The sequence below is a fragment of the Populus trichocarpa genome, chromosome 4, assembly GCF_000002775.5.
Source record: "Populus trichocarpa isolate Nisqually-1 chromosome 4, P.trichocarpa_v4.1, whole genome shotgun sequence".
NCBI classification, from domain to species: domain Eukaryota; kingdom Viridiplantae; phylum Streptophyta; class Magnoliopsida; order Malpighiales; family Salicaceae; genus Populus; species Populus trichocarpa.
This window is the reverse complement of record NC_037288.2, coordinates 8,580,943-8,604,000: the sequence shown is the minus strand read 5'-3', so window position 1 is coordinate 8,604,000 and position 23,058 is coordinate 8,580,943. Positions and strand designations below refer to the sequence as shown.

General features: G+C 31.9%; 3 protein-coding genes across 4 annotated transcripts; 1 reads left to right on the top strand and 2 right to left on the bottom strand.

The window, feature by feature from the left end:
- Nucleotides 1-611: 611 nt before the first annotated feature.
- On the bottom strand, nt 612-1,178 carry LOC7456824 (B3 domain-containing protein At2g33720). The gene has a single exon (XM_002305782.1). The coding sequence runs from the start codon at nt 1,176-1,178 to the stop codon at nt 612-614; it is 567 nt and encodes a 188-aa protein (XP_002305818.1).
- A 2,056-nt stretch (nt 1,179-3,234) lies between these two features.
- Nucleotides 3,235-6,692, top strand: LOC7477427 (protein ABA DEFICIENT 4, chloroplastic). 2 transcript variants are annotated; one of them, XM_002305128.4, is made up of 6 exons: nt 3,235-3,515; nt 4,498-4,726; nt 5,445-5,545; nt 6,032-6,160; nt 6,265-6,353; nt 6,423-6,692. In XM_002305128.4, exons 1-6 carry the CDS (start codon nt 3,471-3,473, stop codon nt 6,568-6,570), a joined length of 741 nt encoding a protein of 246 aa, XP_002305164.3. In that variant the 5' UTR covers nt 3,235-3,470; the 3' UTR covers nt 6,571-6,692. The 2 variants fall into 2 exon arrangements, with proteins under 2 accessions (XP_002305164.3, XP_024454484.2); XM_024598716.2 differs by lacking the exon at nt 3,235-3,515 and adding an exon at nt 5,128-5,271 and having other exon boundaries at nt 4,580-4,726.
- Nucleotides 6,693-12,263: 5,571 nt separating this feature from the next.
- Nucleotides 12,264-14,426, bottom strand: LOC7456825 (transcription factor BEE 1). Its single transcript, XM_024599167.2, has 6 exons — nt 13,810-14,426; nt 13,575-13,694; nt 13,343-13,408; nt 13,114-13,182; nt 12,933-13,010; nt 12,264-12,694 (listed from the first exon to the last, which is right to left on the bottom strand). Exons 1-6 carry the CDS (start codon nt 14,188-14,190, stop codon nt 12,599-12,601), a joined length of 810 nt encoding a protein of 269 aa, XP_024454935.2. The 5' UTR covers nt 14,191-14,426; the 3' UTR covers nt 12,264-12,598.
- Between the last annotated feature and the right edge of the window lie 8,632 nt (nt 14,427-23,058).

Genomic DNA, 23,058 nt, shown 5'->3' with positions numbered 1-23,058 from the left:
AATACTATGTTTAATATTTTTCAGTGATTTTGGTTAGATTCGCAATTTAGTTTTAATGATTAATACTATATATCAGTGATTTTGGTTTTTCAAAATGATTTTAGCTGCCAAAATTACTTTGGAATGAAAATTGAAAAAAAAATACGATACCAACGTCCCAAAACCTGCACAATTTCACTGTAAAATTTTTAAAACATGGGGATTTGAGTGAGATTTAAAAGTATATATCAAATTATCTAACGAAGGGTTTTTGAAGGCTTACATCCACTAGCCTAGGTTTCTTGATCTATATATTCAAGTATATATGATTTATAGTAAGTTTTAAACTCATGAAAAAAACTCCAATATTACATTAAAAAACTAATTTAATTTAAAATTTAAAATTATTAAATAAAATTACAATACAAGATTTATACCATTTGGCATATTCTTATAAAAGCGCTTTTAGGGCAAGGAGATTATTGATTAATTATGATATCTAACCAAACATGAAAAAGAAAAAAGGACGAGTAGAATAATAATAGCTGAAGATTGTGTCAATAGAACAAGCAAATTGACAGCCTAAACAACAATCTAGCATAAACTAAAACCATCACTAATCTGTAGTATTATCAGCTAGCAGCAGCAGCAGCCCTACTTAGAACATTGAAATTAAACCTAGAGTGATAAGTGTCCCAATAGAGTCCAATTTCATCACCTTCAACGAGATTCCTCCTTCTAACGAAGTCTTTTGTCCAGCCATCATTGAAAATATAACTCCTCGACGTGCTCCATCTCTTGAAGACCAACTGATGCATGCTCTGTGTGTTCATATCCCAAACACTGACCTTCAAACCCAAATTGGTTTCTTGATTCACCTGTTTGATTTGATCCGTATTCAAGAAAGGCAAGATATACTTCTCCACCAAATCTGAAGGCACAAGCAGCCTGCATAAATTACCCAAATCACTTGGTTTCATCTTCTTCTTGATCGTGAATGGATCATAATGATGATATAAACTTAGATGAGTTGATACCCCACGAGAACTCTCCTCTAACAGATCCCCCAGGGTGTAGGACGTTCTCATCCTCCTAAGATTAAAAGCCACCCTCGATCTCTCCAACTCTTCCGCAGATTCTTTGTTTCTTGGCTGATTCCACGGGACTTCTCCTCTACCAAATCCCCCATGTTTCTCCATTGTTGCTTGCAATAACAGATCAAGAAACAACAAGAGAGTACTACAAACAGGAACAAGAACTAGTATTTCGATCCTTCTCAATTGTTTTAACTGATATTTTCTTCTCTAATATTGTTTTATATATAGAGAGAGGGGATGAAGTTAATCAGTATGGAGTTCGGAACGTGGAAGTCGGTCAGTATGGAAATCGAACACGAAAAGGATTAAATTCTGTTATCAGGTAATTCAACGGTAACGAACGTACTCGTGCTCTATCTTTTCCAACCACCTCGCCCAATAAAATTATCCATTGGGTTCCCATGCATCGCACAGATGCGCTCTTCTCATCTTGGGCTTGGCTCGTAAATGATCCATCGGCTTTTCTATTTTTTATTTTATAAAAACCATAGATATTAAACCCTACACGCTACCATTTATCCAGATTTTAAAATAAATAAGGTTAATTTGAACTTGCTACTCCATCAAAATTTAATTTAAATATTTCAATTTTTTAAAAATAATATTATTTTAATTTAATATAAGTTAATTTACTCTGATCAAATATTAAATTGGGTTAAGTTCAATAACTTTAATAAAAACATTCCCAAATAATTTTCGATAATTCTTTTTAAAATTCGTTATTTTACTACATAATTTTCTCGAGAAATATCATTATGGCTAATCTAAAATATTTAAGAGACTTTAATAATTATTTTTATTATTAGTTTCTAAACACAAACTTGATTTTAAAAATCAAGAAAGAAAATATTACTTTTTAATAAGTGAACCAACTTCTAGTCTCTAAATTTATGACCATTGAATTTCAATATATGTACGGATTCTATCTTCCTGCTTCGGCTTTATTCTCTTAGTTCGGGCCTATAAGTTGACAGTGGTTTGACTGTGTGTAGGCCTGGCCTGAATTGTTCTACCTGTGGGCTAGATTCTGGTTTGCGCTCTTACGTTGAAAGTATGGGCTACATGATGACCTCTATTTTAAGCTTAGCCCAGTCTATTAATTAAAAGCAATTAAACTAATAATATTTTCATATAAATTCCAAAAAATAGTACTATTAAGAAAACATTTGGTATTCTAATAGCTTTTGTTTCTTATCTAACCATAAAAAAATTGTCTGCTTGCGTGTTTAATATTGTGATACAGTATGTTTTTCAAAAGTATTTTTCATTCAAAAATATATCGAAATAATTTTTTTTAAATTTTTTTTATTTTTAATATCAACAAGTCAAAACATCTAAAAATATTAAAAACAACATCAACTAGATGTTTTTTCAAAACGTAATACCAAACGATAAATTAAATAGCTTCAGCTTTTTATTGGGCTTTATATATAATTGTGTTTCAAACCTTAGTTTTTTAAAAGTTAAAATAATTTGTTTTTCATTCATGTAAACTTGCTTTTCCTTTATTTTAAATGTAAATATCAGTTTTAATCAAATACATATTTTTTAAAATCTTATTTTTTTAATATCTCAACTATAAATGTTTTTTTTCTAAACCAGCTTTTTTAAAAATACAATTATAAAGACTACCACAATGTGAAACACACATTAATATTTTAAGTGTTTGAGATTATGGTGTAAAATATTTTTTAACATAACTTTTCACTAGAAAATATATTAAAATTAATTTTTTTATGAATTATTTTTATTTTTGATGTTGGTACAACAAAACCATTAAAAATACTAAAAAAATAATTTAATATTTTTAAAAATTAAAAATATTTTTAAAAAACATATAAAAACAAAAGTTACGACAAACACCCTAATTCTACCTCATAGCATACATCCGCGATCACATACATCTATCTAACCCAAGAACATAGAGAGAAGAACCCAAAACAAAACTCTATCCATCCAGTTCAGAAACAGCCCACAAAGCAACAACCAATGTAACTCAAAGTGGGACCGTCTCAACCTTGTATGCATATAGTATTTGCACCATCTATGAATCATGCATGTATTTACTACATGTACGGCCTGTAAATGATGCGTGTAATAAATGTATAACCTATTAAAATTCATAGTCGACCATATAGCACATGCGCAACTAACAAATTTTCACAATCTCGAAACATTAGCAGTCCAACATACTGAGTGTTCTTTGAGTGCGCGCACAGGACACCTTAACTTTCTTTCCTTTCTGAGCTGCCCACTTGTCTGTTACACCCCCATTTTCTCTCTAGTGGGAGTTCACCGACCCTTTCTTTTGGTAACTTGCATTATTATAGTAGATAGTGATAATCGAATGAAGAGACCATTATTGTTGGTGCATGTTTTTGTTTTGCTTCAGTCATGGCCTTCTCTTCCTGCTTTTGCTATCCTCAATTCTCACTCAAGGTATGATCTTTTTGCTTTTTTCAGTGTTATGGACTATTTGTTTTTCTCTTCTGAGTGTCTTTGTTATCTTTTGAATAAATGAATGGATGAGTTCAGGTGTTTTGTGTAGTATAACGATAATTGAATTGAATTGCAAGTGTTTGCTTGGGGATCTTTTAGCTGTGTTTATGCAGTTTTGGGAATTCTTGATGTTACTGCTTTTCAAGAAAAACTGGCCGATTTAAGTGGTTTTGGATGAATTTCTCTTTGATTGGAAATGGGAAGTTGGGTTACCTTCAATTAAGTTAATGTAGACTTTTTATATATCTGTTGAATTTCTGCAAATCAAAGATGCCTTTTCCACCCATTTGATATTAGAGGGATTATATTTTGGGGTTGCCTTTATGAGAGTTTACCTTTGTGTTGTAAATATATGAAGTAAATCAGTGACAGCCTATATTTGTCTAACTGTTATTGTCTACTCGAAATAAGCTTCAACATAAATTGAGTTATGTTTGGGCAATTGGGGTCGTTCCACTAGCTGAGGCTTATGATGATTCAGTAATGTAGTGAGGATCTGTCTCAGAGATAAGCTGTTGCATTGCTGCAGTTTCTATGTTCACACTTCACCTATATGTGGTTATTTTCTTTTCTAATTTCCTCCCTCGTTACACAGTTGATTTTCTTAGCATTTCTTTCACTTGAATTGCTGTTGCTAAGTTCACAGCAATGTATTGTGTTACCTCTCTCTATTGTTCACATGCTCTGAGCTTATTGTTCTGTTATGATGTTATATCACAGTATGATATATTATGTATTCTATATGTCTTGACTAGATTAAATGGGTTCCAGTTCTATGAAATTGTTGTCTTTCCAATTGAAGTGTTTTATGCGCTGAATTTGAGTTTGACTTGTCTCTAGAGTGCACCACAGAAGTGAATCACTCAGTTTATATTCATGAGCTTGAGGGCTTTTCTTAAGGTTTATTTTGATCTCTTATCAGAATGATTGCTCAGGGCTGACTATAAGATCTCATCACATTGTTGGGAAAGATCGAAAGTTGTTTTCTTCACTCAGAAGTAACAGCATCGAACTTTTTGGCCAACGGGTTGCAAGAGTGGGAGCTGACTTACACAGAGACTGGAATTTTCTTGGAGGTTCAAGAATTATCGTTCATCCAAAACTAACAAATTTCCTTGTCTATCGAAAAAGCTCAGGAGTAAATGCATCATGTAATTCTTCTTTTTTCCAACTGTCCGCTTTATTCATCATTTATGATTTTTATATTTCATGAGAAGTATCAAGCATTTCTTTTCTTCCATTTTTTATTTTTATTTGGATTCTGCTTGATACATTGTTGTACTGATAGGCAGGCCCTGCTCATTTCTAGAATGTAACCCAATTTTAGCTAGACCCCCTGCTGTTTTCTATGAAAATATTTCTCTGGCTATGGGGGTCAGATGCTTGGAGCAGGTGCTGCTTTGAGATGCTTGAGGTCGATTACTTGGTTTGAATTATTTAGTATCCATTTATTAGCTGTTGTCGATGGGTGATCTGGTTCATCAGAGTCAACTTATAGAGCATCCCAATTCTGGATGTCTGACTTATTATGCCTTTACTTTATCTCCTCTAGAATTAACTGCTATCAGAGCCTCGGAAACCAGGGACTTTATTGGTTCATGCTCTTTCACGGATACCAACAGGGACTTATGGTCAGGCAGGAACACTTTTGTTGTCCCCTCTTGGATCTTTTCTGCATGACAAATGGACAAAACAGGTTTTCTGTATTATAAACAAGTAAAGACTAGTATGGAACAAGCTGGTTTCGTTCTATGCTATTATTTGTTACTGATAAGAGTCCAGGACTTCTTCCTTTCAAATTCATCTACTATCTTTAAGTCTGTATCTTGAGGATGTTATTCCTTATTGTTTTATTGCTTGATATTACAGGGTTGACAAGTTCTCAGATTGCGAGCAGTGTTTTTACTTTGGGAACAGCAGCTGTTCTCCCATTTTACACGCTCATGGTTGTAGCTCCTAAAGCTGAAGTGGTATGCTTTCTGTACCTTTTAAGGACTTCATGTGTATTCTCTCCTTTTTTCATCTTTCAAGTGACATAGTGTCCGTTCTTCATGTATGAATATTCAACTTCCTGAATTTTGCTGATTTTGAACAGAAATCTTAATGGTTTACTTAGTTGTAGGCTTGTAGCTACATTTATACTCTTTTGGACTTTGGTTTTAAGTAGTTAGGTGTCCTCATTTTTTAATTATGTACACTTATGAATATTGTACACTATCAGTCAAGATGCTCTTGGTTAGAATCTCCCTCTTTCTCTCTCTGTGTGTGTGTTTACAACTAGCACTTCAAGATAATAATCAAGTCTAGATTTTTATTTCTTTCTCCAGTGTTACAAAATCACATGTTGGCCTTTAACTTCTATAGTTCTGTTTGCATGTGATTTTCCTTGGAAGCTCATTGATCACGCCTTATTTTCTAACAATCAACATAACTGCTTAAATTTGAGCAAAATGCAGACCAGAAAGTCTATGGAAAGTAGCATTCCATATATTGTGCTTGGACTTCTGTATGCATTTCTATTATACCTCTCTTGGACACCTGACACAATGCGTCTAATGTTTGCGAGTCAATACTGGTTACCAGAGGTAAGAATGTAATATCCCTTTTCTTTTTTCCCTTAAATTTTTGAAGCAGATGCCTGTTTACTGGGAAAAGTTAACAAAAACTTCTATCTGGTTTCCGTATACAGCTGCCTGGTATAGCGAAGATGTTCTCCAATGAGATGACATTAGCTTCAGCATGGATTCATTTGTTAGCTGTAGACCTCTTTGCTGCAAGGTCTGCTCATTTCCCCTCTCTATCCACTTTTTATCTGTTGCAGTTCTAACACTTCTGCCGATTATCCAGGCAGGTATTTAATGATGGACTAGAAAATGAAGTTGAGACTCGACATTCGGTTTCTCTTTGCCTGCTCTTTTGTCCGATTGGAATCGCCACTCATTGCATCACTAAAGCACTAACCAAAGGTTCTGGAACTACCACGCATGACATGTAATTCATTGACTTGTGCTGAAACAATCAAATCAATCTATAAGAGGTTGACAAAAATTGGATTTTCCAACATGAAAAAAATACTACAAAACATATCAGCCTTTTATAAACTCTCTTTTTGCAAAACTTTCGTTGTCTTTTATCATCAAAGATTACATGGTTGGTATTTGCTTCTGTTGGTAATCAAGCCATCAGAATATGGTTGAACATGTATTATTTCTTCCCTTAGTTGAACTCCAAACTTTTGATCTACCTTCTCCTTGGCCAAAGCAATGTGGTCAAGCATGTCTTGGGAAGTTGAACCCCCAGCATTTATGAAGAAGTTGTCGTGGATGTTAGAAATCATAGCTCCATCTTCTCCGAAACCTTTCAATCCAGCTTTCTCAATCAACTCAGCTGCTACAACTCCCAATTCAGATGGATTTCTAAACACGGAGCCAGCACTACGCTCTCCTAGTGGTTGAGTTCTCTCTCTCCTGGAAATGGAACCATACTTCATAAGCATGATCTATTAACCATACTTCATACTTGAGAGTAATGGGGTTTCTTGGAGAGGGAAGCAGCTGGGGACGGGGTAATTGATCTTATTTGTTTGATCGACATCTCCATTACTCCTATCACATTGCCTTGATCATTTTGGAGAAATATGAGATTATGTTACTTGGTCACCCATTGTAAAGCACGAAATTAAGATTAAGTTAATATTAAAGATTAAGGTTTCGATGCTTTACATGAAATAACTTATATTTTTTCCAGTAAAATCCCTCAGTGAAATTAAAATCCACTCGTCTTTCTAATACAAAAAACAGTGAAGTCTGAATTGCTCTTACTTGTACTATATTTTTTTGATTTTTCATCTTTGGATGAAATTATAAACACCTAGGGTGATAACATCATCGTCAATTAAAAAGAGAGAAAGGAAACAACCCTAAGAGCTTATCTCTTCAACTTCTCTCTCCCCCGACCTTTAAACCATGCAATACCATTGCCATTCTTCTTCTCTTGAAGAGAAACACACAACTATATAATCCTTATAACCTAACAACCTCATTGTGATCAGATTTGAAAGTTACAAAATGAATTGGTAGAGAGAAAAACCACCACCATATATTTCTGGTGTTATATCTCCCATACCGGCGGGAGGTGGCCTACACCACCACCACATGTTGAAGTAGGACATTGGAGCGCACTCTTTGGATCCATCCACACGGCAATCAAACATTAGTGGAGCATGCAACAATGCGCTGAATGTGACAACTCACTCTTGAAGCATGGCTATATGTGTCAACACTAATTTTCTTCATTCCAACAATGTTTTGCCACTATTTCGAATCTCAAACCTCTCTTGAATAGTTATATTGCTTTATTATTGATTTTTATTGTGTTTTATAATGTGGTTTGGATTGGATAATATTCATTGAATGAATATTTATGCTGAATATTTTAATTTGCCTTGTGATGAGATTTTGTATATAGGGGGGGGGGGGGTTCTTGCATACTCATTCTCATGTGTAAGTATTGTGTGGAATAACATGCTTAGACTTTGTTTGTGACATTGTTTAACAACGAGTTCAGCATACTGGTGGATCGCTTCATTTCATTAACCATGCAAAATATTTGGTAAGATTTTGTTTTATTTTTAAGTATTTTTCTTCAAAAGTTAGTGATTATTTGTGACAATGTTTAACTAACGATTTATTTTGCAAGCTACATGACTTTGGCACGAGCCAACCTTGTGGAGTTATATGTGGAAACACATATACGAAAAAAATGATAGATGAAAAAGAGTGTAATGATTCTTGGCAGCCAAGCCAAAGGCGTTTGCTATAAGTAAACTTGGAAATCTTTTGAATATTTTTTGGACTAATGATTTTTTGTCGACATATTTAGCTTTTTTTTAATGAAGGATACATATAACATTGACATACATGTCAAATACAATAAAGACCCTTCAATCCATTTGGAATACGATCCAGAGAGTGGTTGAAGGTTGGAGCAATCGATAGACCCGTCAGGAATCAGGTTTATGGTATCTCTATTACTACAGTCTGAGATATGAGGTTATGTTGTAGTGTCTCAATTGTAAGCATCCCACAATCCAACCTGAGGCAGCCATTATCAGCCATTCAAGAGTTGGTTCAAGAATAAATTGCTAATGCGAAGGTCGATTTGAGGGTCGAAATGGAGGCGCAATATGAAGAATGAAGTAGAAAGTAATGACAACAAATGATGACTTACATGTCAACTTATTATCCTCTCACTCATGGACCTCCAAGGAATTTTCCTCCCCCTCCACTTGCAGCTCCAACATTTTTCAAAGGTATTAAGATATTTATAATTGATTTTATAGTTAAATTAATAATATTAAATGTGTTCTTTGATTTAATTTAGTTGTTTAATGTTAAATTATTTGATCCAAATAAGAATGTATTTAAAAAGAAAAAACAAATTACTGAAATATCGATGGAATCACTGAGGAACATAAAAGTTCTACTGGTGATTTTGTCTGTAATATAGGCCTATTTTTCTCGGAGAACTACAAAACATTGTGAATTGTTTTGATATCGTTGATGGTTTCGCAGACATAATTTGTATGTCAACGATTCTATCGAGGAATCCATCAATGATGTACAATCAATTACTAACTATTAGTTCGTTGTTAATCTGTTGGTAATGTTTACCAATGGATTGACCGACAAAAAAATGGTTAGCAAATTTTTTTTGCGTTGATATTTTATCGGTGTTTTTTTCGGTAAGTTACTTTACCGACCAAATTACAAACAAACCTGAAATCTCTAATGAGAATTTTTCTGACAAAAAGTTTCCATCGACAAATTTATCTATAATATTTATATGCTATTAAAAACACAGCTTAAACACCGATAAGATATTCCGTCGGTGATAATCAATTTTCTAGTTGTGACTTGGATCAAAAGTAGAAAATATGCATGAGCTAAGACATGGATTAATGTTACTAATCATTCCAGTCATTAACCAATAAGTTATGAACAAATTTCAAACATCTTGGCATGCATATAAATACCTTGCAAGGGGACAGTTTTATATATATATATATATATATATATCCAAAAACACAACATTTAAAACCATCAAATCCATGCCCACTATAGATAATACTAAAGAAATTAGAGGGGCACATAACTGCGAGATGCATTTCCTCAATGTAGGACACTAAGATCAGACAAAATAACAAATATGGATTCACACTATTTAACACAAACATCTCTTGGGAGTCACTTCAGTCTCCCTCTGCACTCTTATTGTTAAACCACATCCATATGTATCCCTACCTAGAAATTTAAGGACTGACATGTCTCGGTTTCTGTTAGGAGGTCCAAGTTAAAGAATTCTTTTAAAATAAAACCATATTATTTTAATAAAAATAATTAATTGGTTGATATAATAATTTGGTAATTTAGATTTTTTTTCTAAGTTAGTTATCAAATTATTTTACTGTTAAGGATTTCATTGTTTTCCGCTTGACACATTATTATTATGAATGGGCTGTGTAAAATTTTTTATTTTTTTAATTTAATTTTTAAACTTTTCTTTCGGTAATTTATTTCTAATTAAAGACTAGTTGTTTTTAATTTTTTTTATGAAATAATAATTTGAAAGAAGAGAGACCGAAATGAAAAGACATCAAGCATCGATGGTGTGACATAAGTTAATTTCGTAAAACATATATTTTGATCCTTAAACTTTAAAAATCACACAAATTATATAATTTCAGTATCTCACTATTTTTTCAATTCAATTTAAATACAAAAATTTATTTTTATTATTTTTTAACTTCTCGTCAGTAGCCTTCACTAGCAACTGTGCCACCACTTCTCTTCTAATTTTGCACATAGTAGTAGCAAGTTCATAGATCAAATTAAGAGTAGAAAAAAAAGGGTTACTGATAATTGTTCTTTCAAATCAGGAAACTTGAGTGGAATATATAATTTATATCATTTTCTTATCCACTGATGTAATAATACACCTTGGATTATTGAATTACAGTACACTTTGAAACAATTTCCTCTTTACAAGTCCTCCTAAAATGCTATTCTTAGTCAAATCTAGGAGGGGCCGGGGGTGGGGGGGGGGATCGTGTTGAGTGTAGATAAGATTTTTTTCCCCCTTTTTGTTTAATTTTATTTTTATTTTTCCTCTAATATTTTCTCTAAGTTAGGTATGGGAGGTTGATGATGAAAGCTGGTGTGCGTATATGTTGATGATTGTTCATTAGATTTAGGCTCAATGGACATGTTGGCACACAGGCAATTGTCTGCTCCAAGTGCATGCACCAACAAAAAGACTAGTGATGAAGAAACAAATTCTTTCAGAAAGTAGTCAAAAATCGCAGATAGAAGAAGCTTTTAAGATTCTTATGGTCCTTCTCATTCAAGAAAATCTAAGAACACATATTGCTCTATCTTCTTGTGAGCATGATATGGCCCATTTAAGCTGTCTTCTATCTTATATATATCTTTGGATTCAATGCATCTGTACATGTTTTTCCTCTCTTTAGTGCCATGAAATTATTCTACAATTTACTCATTACAATCATTCAAGTCTATGAGTTGGAAACATCAATGGGATTCTATTCATCCATATGTTTGTAGGACCTATATTTCTGATAATAAATCCTTAAGATTGTTTGTGTCTTGTTATCGTCATTGTTGTATGTCGCAAAGCCTATCGTATGATTCTATTTGAAGTCTGCCTGTCCCTTCAACCAGGGCCGGAGGCAGGGGGTGGCTGGGCCCCTGCAATTTTTTTTTTTCCTGGCTTCGTCCCTGCTTTCAACGCAAACTGTGCTTTTCACCCGATAGAAACTCATCGTTATGCAAGAAAGAAGTGGTTAGGGTCAAGTGATTATCCATTGGACATGTGTTTTTCCTTCAAAGACTTTGCTACCAATCTTGATGTTGCCATGATTTCAATGTTATTGAGCCTTGATGATGAAGCAATTGATTGTGTGGTGATGGATTCCTGGTTGATTAGCTTTGAGCTATTGTTTTTTACACAATGGAGCTACGACTGTTGCTTGGTTAATCAGTATTATGGAAGGCATGATAGAAACCTACCACCTACAAGAACAAACACCAGAGAGCTAATAAGAGAATGAGCCATTTCTTGGAGGTCTATTCCATTGGACTTTATCTTTGTATCATCCCTACAGCTGGCTACGTACTGGGAATTGTTTTTTCTCAAGGGTTTTGGCCATTATAGTTTTTATTTAGCTGCTAGTAACTAGTTCATGGACAAGATTGATTTATGCAGGTGATGGTCAAGGGAAAGTCTACTTGATTTGATTCATAGGGAAACAAGCACCAATTACACCTTTTTACATGTTACTCAACAAATGTTACTGTGATTGAGATTGAGATTGGATACACATCAAATTTGTCTACATATTTCTGGTATATGCAAGGAGTATAAACAGTAAATCGCTAGTATGCATGTTCATATAAGATCATTACTTAGATTCTGTTGACAGCTGCAGAAGACTATCTTCTCTTCCTGTTTCTCTGTCTCTTGCACACTAAAAAAAACCATGAACCACATGAAAGTATCTGGTTAAAAGGGTATAACAGATTCACCAAGTGGCCCAAATGCCAAATTCCAAATCATGAAGTGGGTGCATGTATAATTTTGTCACAAAATGGATAATGAATATACAAGGAATACATAAAGCCAAGAGAACCTGTTGAATCAAATGGATGCTTAACTGCTCATGCCGACAAAGCAGCATCAATACATAGGATGTTAAACACCACAAATCACTATAGAAGGTCAAATTTGAAAAAAGAGAAAAAGAAATTAGCCCTCGAATTGGACAAGTAAATAGCAATATAATCTCTCTTTTCTTGTACTTTATTTCTGGACCTTTTTGTGAAGTAATGCAAATATCATTAGCATTTCTGCCACATAAATAGACATTTGATTTGCGGCAAAGGGTGATAGCTAGGGAACATATTCTTGTGCTTTATAGCAACAAAGAGTAATTGCCAAAAATGCAGTCAAATGGACCATGTAGAGTGGAAGCAAGTGATTTCTCCATATCTTTCTCTTGACCATTTCTGTGTCTCCTGTGCATCATCAGTTGAATTTGTTCCCTGCAGAATTGATAGTTCAGCATCAGTCACTTTTGACATGCACCAGGACATATAGATATGTGCTTACAACTGTATTTAATTCCATGCCAGCACAGGTAGAGATACAATGTATGCATATACGAAATGGAACTTCCAGCACATAGTGACCAAATTATCTAATCAAGTACTGCAATTCAACATATTAATTATTAGGGAAAAGATAAGCTGGTCAAGATTCAAGAAGTTAATGTAAGAGCACCTGAGCCTTCTTGGAAGATTCTGTGAGATTTTTCAGGTCATTAGAACAACTGGCAGCGGCAAGCTCCATGGAGAGAAACTGGGTTTTGACAAAACAAGGTTAATCCAAACACGCTGGTGCATGGAACTATAAGATGAAACAGTAAAAATGTTTGTACCAGATTTTGTCATAGTAGGGTTACCTCAACTTGATTCTGCAATGAGTGTACATAATTGATTATCTCCTCTAGCATAACTGCCATCCCCATTGACTGTATGTTCATGCACTCATGTCAGCTACATCTTATGGATATAATCAAGAAATTTAAACTTCAACTCCGAATAAGCGAAGGTACATGTTTTTTACGATTATACAAGAATAATAAATGCATGAAATATACTAAAAAATAAACTTGTGCAAAGGATTCTTACCTTGTGGCATCCAGGAACAATGTCTTGCAAGCATCTTAATTTGTTATTGATTTTCTCTCTTCTTATCTGACACAACAAATAGTAAATTCACTGTCAAATTCTTCACTTCTTGACTTTCACTAGTACATTCCTATTCTTACACGTTAGAAGATATAATAAGCCTGGCAAGTGGTTAATAATAAGGCTTTATTGAATGTGTAAACTCTATGCAGTCAAAAACATACAAATTTACCCTTTCTGCTATACTGTGACTGTCTGTTGCCTGGCCTCTCTTAGCTCTAACATGAATAACTTCCTTTGATTTGTCCCCTTCTTTCTCCTTGTTTTTGCCTTTCTTACCTCTTCCTAAGTTCTGAACACATCAAGAAAAAGTACTGCTCAACTTACTTTTTGCACAAAGACTAGGAGTTAAAAACTGAAATTATAAAACAACCAGTAATAACTTCAAGAAACAGACAGATACGCACATTCTTTATCTCTGTGATGTTTATAGAGGCTGTAGGAGAAACGTTCTTGGAGCTGCCGGTTGATTGTTCCATTGCTTTTGGCTTCTTCCTTTCATGGAAAACATTTTGATTCAAGCTGACAGAATGAACAAGTGGTGCTGTACTCAAGATGTGAGGATGGGAAGTACTTGAAAGGTTGTTGTGATTATATGTTGCAGGAAATTCAGGTTGTTGGTGGGCGAAGAAAGAGTCTGCTGAGAAGTCATGAGTGATGCTGAAATTCTCCAAGATGCTTGGATTCAGTTCTGGAAGATGCTTGAGCATTTCCATGTTCATGTCCATCATCTCTGTCAAAGGTTGAGATGCCCCAAACCTCTGCAGATATTCTGCAAACTCAGCCATCAAACTTCCAAGTACCAAAGCTTCTTAAAGGGCCTAATTTTGCTTACATACAAGAGGGTTTTGGAATACAATTTATAAGATTCCAACATGGTGCATTATTAGCTTAACAGCTTGTATTATTAGTAACTTGGATATCGGGCCATCAAAATATGGGTATCAATGTAAATTTGTTTTGCTTTACAGTTAAGCAAGTAAAAATTGAAAGCACAGGAGAATTACAGGTGGAAATTTCATTTTCTGAGTCTGAGTTTCAATGGTAGGTACATGCAAAAGATATACATATCCAGTAGAGTAGGCCATGTATGTTCTTAGAGTGGGGCTAAAATATTGGAAGAAATATGATAAAAGTACACTTCTTTTTCGCTTTGCCAAAAGAAAAGAAAAGGTTAAAGTAGAAGGTAAACTTCGTTTCTAGCTTGCCTTTAGGTCAACTTGGGACCCTGTAAGTATTATTTTTTTAATGATACTAGTAGTAGTGTTGTAATTGAAATTTTAATGTGTTTAAGAGATTTTTTATATTTTATTTTTTTATTTTTAATGCACGGCATTTCATAATTTTTTTTTAAGTATCGCTATTTTAGATAACAACAAGCTATGAATGTTGCTATTGTACAATATATATGATTTAACTTTTAGTCACTGTTTGTTTTTACGATGCAACAATATTTTTGAAAAAAAATTAACTTTGTTTTAAATTAATTTATTTTGTGGTTTTAAATTATTTTAATATGTTGATGTCAAAAATAAATTTTTTAAAAAATATATTATTTTGATGTATCTTCAAATAAAAAATACTTTGAAAAACAACCGGTATCAGAATGCTAAATATGTTATGTGCAAAACTAAAACTTGAAAAAGAAATTAAGAAAAAATAAAAAACCTGAAAAAGAGATTTATTACTAACAAACTAAAAGAATTGAGGAAGAGTAATAGTGTCATTCGATTTGCACTGAAACTCGGGTGCATTGTTGATTGTATTATTCATATGAATAGTGGGCAATTTTTTTCTTTCGGGTCATTGAAGTTCTATTAATTACAATTTTATCCTTCTAAATTATATTAACATGGTTCAAACACATAAAATTTTCTGTGTTTAAATTTCTTTTAATTCGCATGTTCTCGTATACACAAAGCGTCAAGGGATAGTCTAATATAAATTAAAATTTGATTTTGCAAAATAAAACTTTAGATTATTGTTAAAAATTAAAAAAAAAAAAAAGAAAGAAGCAAGCCCCATTTAGATTATTGCGTGGAAAGCTTGACTTTGCTCCCTGCAGATTTAGCTTATCTACTAGATTTATGGACCCACGGTACGTTATGGGCTCAAACTTATTTTTTATAAAAAAGAAATACAAAAAAAAGTCTAAAAGATAAAAAGCAACAAATATAGTTGGAAATGACGATGGACCAATAATTGAGTCTCCCAATTCAAATATTGAGTTTGGGATTTTATAAAATCTCAGGAATGGTTTAAGTTATAATAGGAGATTTAATTGAAGAGAAATCTAAGAAATAAGGCTCAATTGGGTTTAATTTGGCTGAAAATACACAATTCTGGAAATCAAGGACCAAACAGAAAAGGAGGTAAAATATAAGGTTTAAATCGGAGGATTCAAGGGCTAAATTGAAAGGAAATTTGGAAATAGAAATTCTGATGGGGCTAATTTACTGGCATTACGAAATCAGGTAAATTGTCTTTCCATTTCTTTGTATTATGTTTTCGTAATATACCATGTTACAAGGTTTTGCTTGAATCATTGCTGGATACAGAGGGCATGCCAAATCAGATGTCATGAATTTAACGATGGTTGCCTTTCTTGCCTGGGTTTCTCGGTAATCAGAAGGGGTTAGTTCTTTCTTTTATATAATCATCCCACAAACAAATCTTGAAACCTGTAAAAACTCAGCATGCCCACCCTAAGGGTAGAATTCCTAGTAATTATAATATAAATGGCGACTTTATTTTATAAGATTATACCTTTCCCAAAAGAACATAAAAACTCGTTTTTTTTCCTGGTCACTGCAACGTCGGGTAGCCATAGATAGATCCACCAAGAAAAAAGATTGATACATGGATCAACTTTTAAAAAAATTCACCTGAACCTGAAAAAGAAAAGAATAGTTAAAAGAAAGGTTGGTCAACCTGACTGGACAAGTCAAATATGCAAATCGGGTTATGAGACTGAGATAAGTAAGTAAAACAAAAAAAGCTAAAGTTAAATCCTAAACAACTCTGGCATCGAATGATAAAATTAAAAAGAAGATCAGTTAAAGAACCATCTCAACCCAATAGCTTAAGTTGTTAGGTGAGGTTCCAAGATATGATTTATATTATTCTTTAACACACCCCCTCAAGTGAAAGCCCTTTGGGCTTGAAACTTACACAAGCTCATTTTACCTTGTGCTTAATTTTTATCAAATAAATGAGGATGATGAGATTCGAACTCGTGACCGCTTGGTCATCAAGGCTCTGATACCAAGTCAAAGAATCATTTCAACCCAATAGCTTAAGCTGTTAGGTGAGGTTCCAAGATGTGATTTATATTATTCTCTAACAAGATCAATTACAAGAAAAGGACCAAAAAACCCAAGCAAACCAAACTCTCGAATCTGAATCAACAATTTCGACATCGAATGATAAAATTAAAAAGAATGTCAATTAAAAGAAAAGGACCAAAAAACCCAAGCAAACCAAACTCTTGAATCTGAATCATGCGAATGAGACAACTAAATAGAAGGCAAATCAGGAAACATCATGCGCCTAAACTCCAAAACAACATGATGTTGAAGGACGAAGCGCAAAAAATATTAAATTTAAAAAGAGCAACCCTACAAAAAAATCAAGCCAGCTCAGACCAACCTGCAAAACTTGCGGTCTAATCGATGGACTGAGATAGACAAATAGAAAGGAAATTGGAGAAAATCACAAAGCCTAATATTAAAAAACCTCAACCTTGATTGATAGATCCAAAAAGAAAAATTAATTCTTTACCGATACAATGTTAAAGGATGAAATCTTTTTTAAAAAAATCAATTTAGAAAACTTGTCAGAGCAAATCTAAGTAAACCTCTCAAACCTGAGTTAATCTCTAGAATTTGCTAAAGTGAAGCTTGACCGCAACAAAAAAAAACAAGTCAACCTGCCAAACTTGTGTTTAAGGTGATGGGCCCAGATAAACGAATAGAAAGAAAATCATGAAACCTGGTATAAAAAAACCTCAACTTTGAAGGATGAAACTAAAAAAAAAAAAATTCAACCGATATTATATTGAAGGATAAAATAAAAAAATATCAATTTAAAAAAATCAAAGTAAATTCAACCAAAAATGACAAATAAAAAAGACTCGAGATAACGCGAGTCAATTTGGAAATTCATAGAAAATCCTACATAAAACAATAAAAAAAAGTATGGAGCCTAATCGATAATAATATAAATGTTGAAGAATGAAACTGAAAAAACATGACTTAAAACAATGGGAAAAACCAAGCAAACTCAGGCAAACCTTTTAAACTTAGGCTAATATCTCAAACCTACAACCCATGAAATTCCAAACCCGGGTTGAATAAAAAAACTTAATTTTCAATCAATTTAATATTGAATTATGCAATAGAAAAAATATATATCAGCTTAGAGAATTAGTCAAAGAAGATTCAACAAAAAATGATAAATAAAAAGACCTAAGATAGCTCGGGTCATTTTTAAAATTAGTGAAAAAACTAACAGAAAGAAAATAAATAAAAATAATATAGCCTAGTCTCTAATTAAATAAATATCGAAGGACAAAACTAAAAAAAAAAACCCTCAAAGGAAGAGAAAAAAAAACCAAGTAAACATAAGCGAACCTCTCAAACTCGCAACCCTTGTGCTCAATAGAAAAGTTCAATTCTCAACCAATTTAATGTTGAATAAAAATAACAATTTAGAAATTTTGTCAAAGTAAAAAAAAAAACAATGAGAATCAAATTTTATAGTAAAAAAAGTTAAGCATGATGAAATTTTATAAAAAAAATCAATTCAAAAAATTATTTTAAACAAAACAAATAGCAACCAAAAGAATGAGATCCAAATTTAAAACTTAAAAAAATAAAAGGGGTGAAATTGAAATTTTTTTGCCAAAGTTAAAAAAAATAGAAATCAAGAAAATGAGGATTGAATTTGATAAAAAAAAAATAAACATAAAGAGGATGAAATTGTAAAGAAAAATAAAAATGAACTCAAACAAAACAAATAGCAATAAAAAGAATTGAAATTTAATTTGATATGGAAAAAAAAATAATTTATAAAATGATCTCAAACAAAATAATAGCAATCAAAAGAATGAGGACCAAATTTGAATATAAAAAAATAAAAGGGGATGAAATTGAAAAAAAAATATATAATTTTATAGATTATTCAAAATAAAAAAAATAGCAATCAAAAGACAGGAACCAAATGTCAAGTAAGAAGAAAATGAAAGGGTTGGTCTAAAATAAAAGAAATAGTCAAGGTTATATAATTAACCTCTAAGATAGTGTCTATCTTTTTTTTCTTTTTTTTTGCTAGGAAGATTAGTTTTCCACTTTAGTATTTAACTAGATATGTTGTCCACGCTTCGTCGCGGATTGATAAAAACAATTATGTAAAAAATTTGTTATGCTAAAAAGAATCCAAGTCTCAAGTCATTGGTTCAAGTGACAATTTAAAAAATATGAAAAAAAACCTGACAAAAAAATACAACAATAAAAAAAGATAAAAAGAATTATATATGAGTTTATTCAAATTATCAAATAACCCAATGTTAACTTAATAGAAGGAAAATCGTAAAAAAAAAAACTTGAAAAAAAAACCATCAACTCAAAAAAGAAAAGAAACCAGGTAAACTTGTACGAACTTCTAAACCTGGTCTTATCTCTAAAACCTGACTCTTGTGAAATCTTATACATGAGTTCAATAAAAAAAACTTAACTCTCAACAAATTTAATTTTGAAAGATGAAACCTCATAAAAAAATATTAATAAAAAAACTTGTAAAAGAAAAAAAAACAACAAAAAATAGGGATAAATTTTGACAAGAAAATAACCCGAGGAGGATTAAATTTGAAAAAAACATAAAAAGAATCCCAAACAAAATAAATTGAAATTAATAGAATGATGACCAAATTTGAAAAATTAAAAACATCATATGGGTGAAATTGAAAAACATTTATAATTTGATAGATTATTTATAGATTAAAAATTGGTAGGGGTGAATTAGAAAGAAATTGTTGAGGGCTAACCCAATAGAATCAAAATGCAAAAAAAAAAAAAAAAAACAACCAGAAGAGAGAATAAAAATAAGAAAACATCAATTTAGAGAAAGGAAAAAAAAAAGCAAGCAAACCCAATGAACCTTTTAAACCTGGTCTAATCTTTAAAAGTTGCAACTCGTGAAATCTTTCACATGTATTCAATCAATAAGTCTGATTCTCAACCAATTCAATAAAAAATAGTGAGGAAAATTTAAAAAACAAAACTCAAAAATGATGCAATTTTAAAAAACAATATGATGCCAAATAAGATAAATAACAGTTAAAAGAATATGGATCAAATTTTGAAGATAAGAAAAAAAATAGGGGTGAAATTGAAAAACAACAAACCTAGGCAAATATAGTAAATCTGGTTAAATTTTAAAAACTCGCAAGTCCTAAAATCTGGAAGTCGGATCCAATCAAGAAGTTTATTTTGAGTCAATTTAAAAATATAAATTTTAAAAACTTGTCAAGGTAGAAAAGTAGGCAATCAAAATAATAAGGATTAAATTTGATAGAAGAAAAAAAAAACAAAGGAGGATGAAATCATCAAATAAAATCATTTATGATTTAAAATAAAAACTTGTCAATGCAAAAAAAATGACAATAAAAAGAAAATGGATTAAATTTGATAGGAAAAAAAAAAGCAAAAGAGGGTGAAATTTTAAACCAAAATCAATTGAAAAAATGATTCCAAACAAAAAAAATAGCAATCAAAATAAAGAGGAATAAATTCAATAAATTATTCAAGAAAAAAATTATAACAAAAAGAAAAGGAACCAAATTTGAAGAGCCAACAAATTAAAGTGTTGTTCTTTATTTTTTAAAAGGGCCGGTGCGAAAATTTAGGTGCGGAGAGAGAAGAAAGGTGGGGAAACATCCACCGATGCCCAACCACCTCGAATATTGGCACACGCGCCACCTCATCTGGTCTGGGGAGCTGAGATCTTTCAAACAATGCCCTAGAAGACAACGTTTGATGGTCGGACAACCCCCACGCGCTGCTCGAACTGCACAAAGGTCATCCACACACTGGCACGTGTTGTGCACCCCCAGCTGGATTTTTTATATATATTTAATAAATATAATTTATGACAATACCCTAAGCACCCTTGAAAATTACAATAAATACATTGTAAAATGATGAAAAAAACCCTTGGGTAAGAGTTCATTTTGTTTTATCTTTAAGAGCATCAAAGTAATTACACTATTTTAAAAAAATAAAAATAAAAAAATGTCCCTGAATAGTAGGTATTAGATTATTTTACTCTAAAGTTAAATTAGTAATTTTACTGTACAAAATAAAACAAAATTACCAATCTAACCCAATACAATTTAAAAAAGACAATTGTGTCATGGTAAAAAGACAATCTTGTCCCTAAAACTTAGTGCATTGCCTTTTTTTTCCAAGGGAAAATTCATAATTTCACTATTATAATGAATAATAATTTATGTCTTTATGCAAAATAACTTCCTTAGGAGATTTAGTTTTTTTTTGTTATTAAGTATTAACAACTTTTTTTATTTATTGATTCATATATTTTTTAATTTTTTTATTAATCTTAAACAACATCTTTCTGTTCCTCAATTAAAAAAATAATCATGATACTTCAAAATACATTCATAACACTAACACCCTCTTCTCTTGCTTTTAAAAATAACTTAAAATCTTAATTACAGTTACTTGGTGCAGATTATAAGTCCATTAAAGAGAAACTAAAACATCTCGAGGCTTTAATCTACCTCGAACACAAAAAATTATGGATTGTAAATAGTTTTCCATGGTGTTTTTTTTTGTCATTTTTTGGTCACTTGAATTTTTTTTATTTTGTAATTTGATACATTTATGTTGAATTTATATGGGATTGAACTTGGTGATTTTTTTTAGTTGGCTTGATATATGGTTCCTGCGATGTGAAGGAAAAATATTGGAACTAGGTTAATGCTCGAATCAGTAAAATAAAGTTCAATTTTATTTATGCTAAAAAATTAAAGCTCTATGGACCGAATTTTAAACTAGGTCAAATGTTCAAGTCTTTTTTTCTCAAATCAAGGATTAAATGTCCAACCCTTTTTTCAGCCTTTTTTTTGTCACATAACTCCCTTTTTTTCAATTGGATCCTTTCATATATTGTTGATGTGGTATTGGACTTGATGATATCTTTGGCTTGGTTTTGGATTATTGCGATACCATAAAAAAAAATATGAGGCTCGAAGATCCAATTTTTAAATTTAAATATATTTTTATTCTTTTTTTATCAAGTTAGGGAATAAAGTGGACAATTGGCTGGCATGTGTGAAAAATGTCATCACAATGTGGTGGTGTAAGCGGGGTGCATACAATTTCCTCTAGGGTCTAATAATGCCTCACTTCGAATCGTATGAATTGTCTTGACGAGGACTTCCGTATAAAGTACATGACGGTGGTAAGGGTTCATGTGGCTCTAATGACCTATTCTTCTTTTCTTTTTTTCTCTCTCTCTCTTTACCTCAGTTTCTAGGCCTAGCCTTCTCCAAAATAGCAAAGTGGCTTGTGAGTTTTTATGTCAAATTTGATCTCAATTCTTTTTATTGTTATTTTTTTATTTTTTGTTCTTTTTTTAAATTGATTTTTTTTCAATTTCACTTTTAAATATTGGGTTGATTGGGGATTAATCATCGTAATTGTTTTTTTATTTGTTTTCTATGGGGTATTCAATTCTTATGACCCGGGATGCTGGACTTTATAACTTGTTTCAATTTTATTTCTATGAAATTATCACAATCTCATGACCTGTTTCGCAAGTTTTGCAGGTTAATTAGGGTTGACGCAAGTCGATCCCATGTGTCGTTGTTTCAATATTTTTTAAAAATACATATTGTTCAATATGTCACCATCTCAATATTTAAAAAAGATATCATCCAATATATATCAGATTTTGAATCAATGATTAATTTATTTTTTTCTTTTAATTAGAAATGACTTGGTATTTTTTTTTATGTTTTAAAAATTGATCACACAAGACAAAGATCTAGTTAGTTATTAACTAGATTTGTGGCTCGCACTTCATCATCGACTGACAATTTTTTTTAAAGTAAACTAACAAAAAAAATTTGAGACTCGAGTCATTGCTTAAATTGGTAATTTAAATGACATGAATATAAAATACAACAAAAACAAAAAAACTGATAAAAAAAGCTAAAAAGAACCGGACCTGAGCCCATCTGAATTAATAAACAATCCAATGTTAAAGGGAGAAATTAAAAACAAATAATTTAAAAAAAAGCAAAAAAAAATAAAACTCAGTTAAACCGGGTAAACTTGCAAACTTCGCAACCATGAGTATAAGATTGAAATAATCTCATAGAAAGGAAAACATAAAAAAAAAAGTTTGAAGGGCAATTCCTAACAAATCAAATAAGAACATAATAACTCCGTAGAAGGCAAAATGAAAAGAAAAAAAAAGTTGAAGCTCAATTTCTAGCAAAACAAATGTTGAAGGACAAGAATTAAGAAAAAAATATATATAATTAAAAAAAATACAAAATACTCGATCCGAGCACACTTGGGTCTAGATGCAAAATCTTTGATCAATCATGATGCCAGGGTAATCGCATTTAA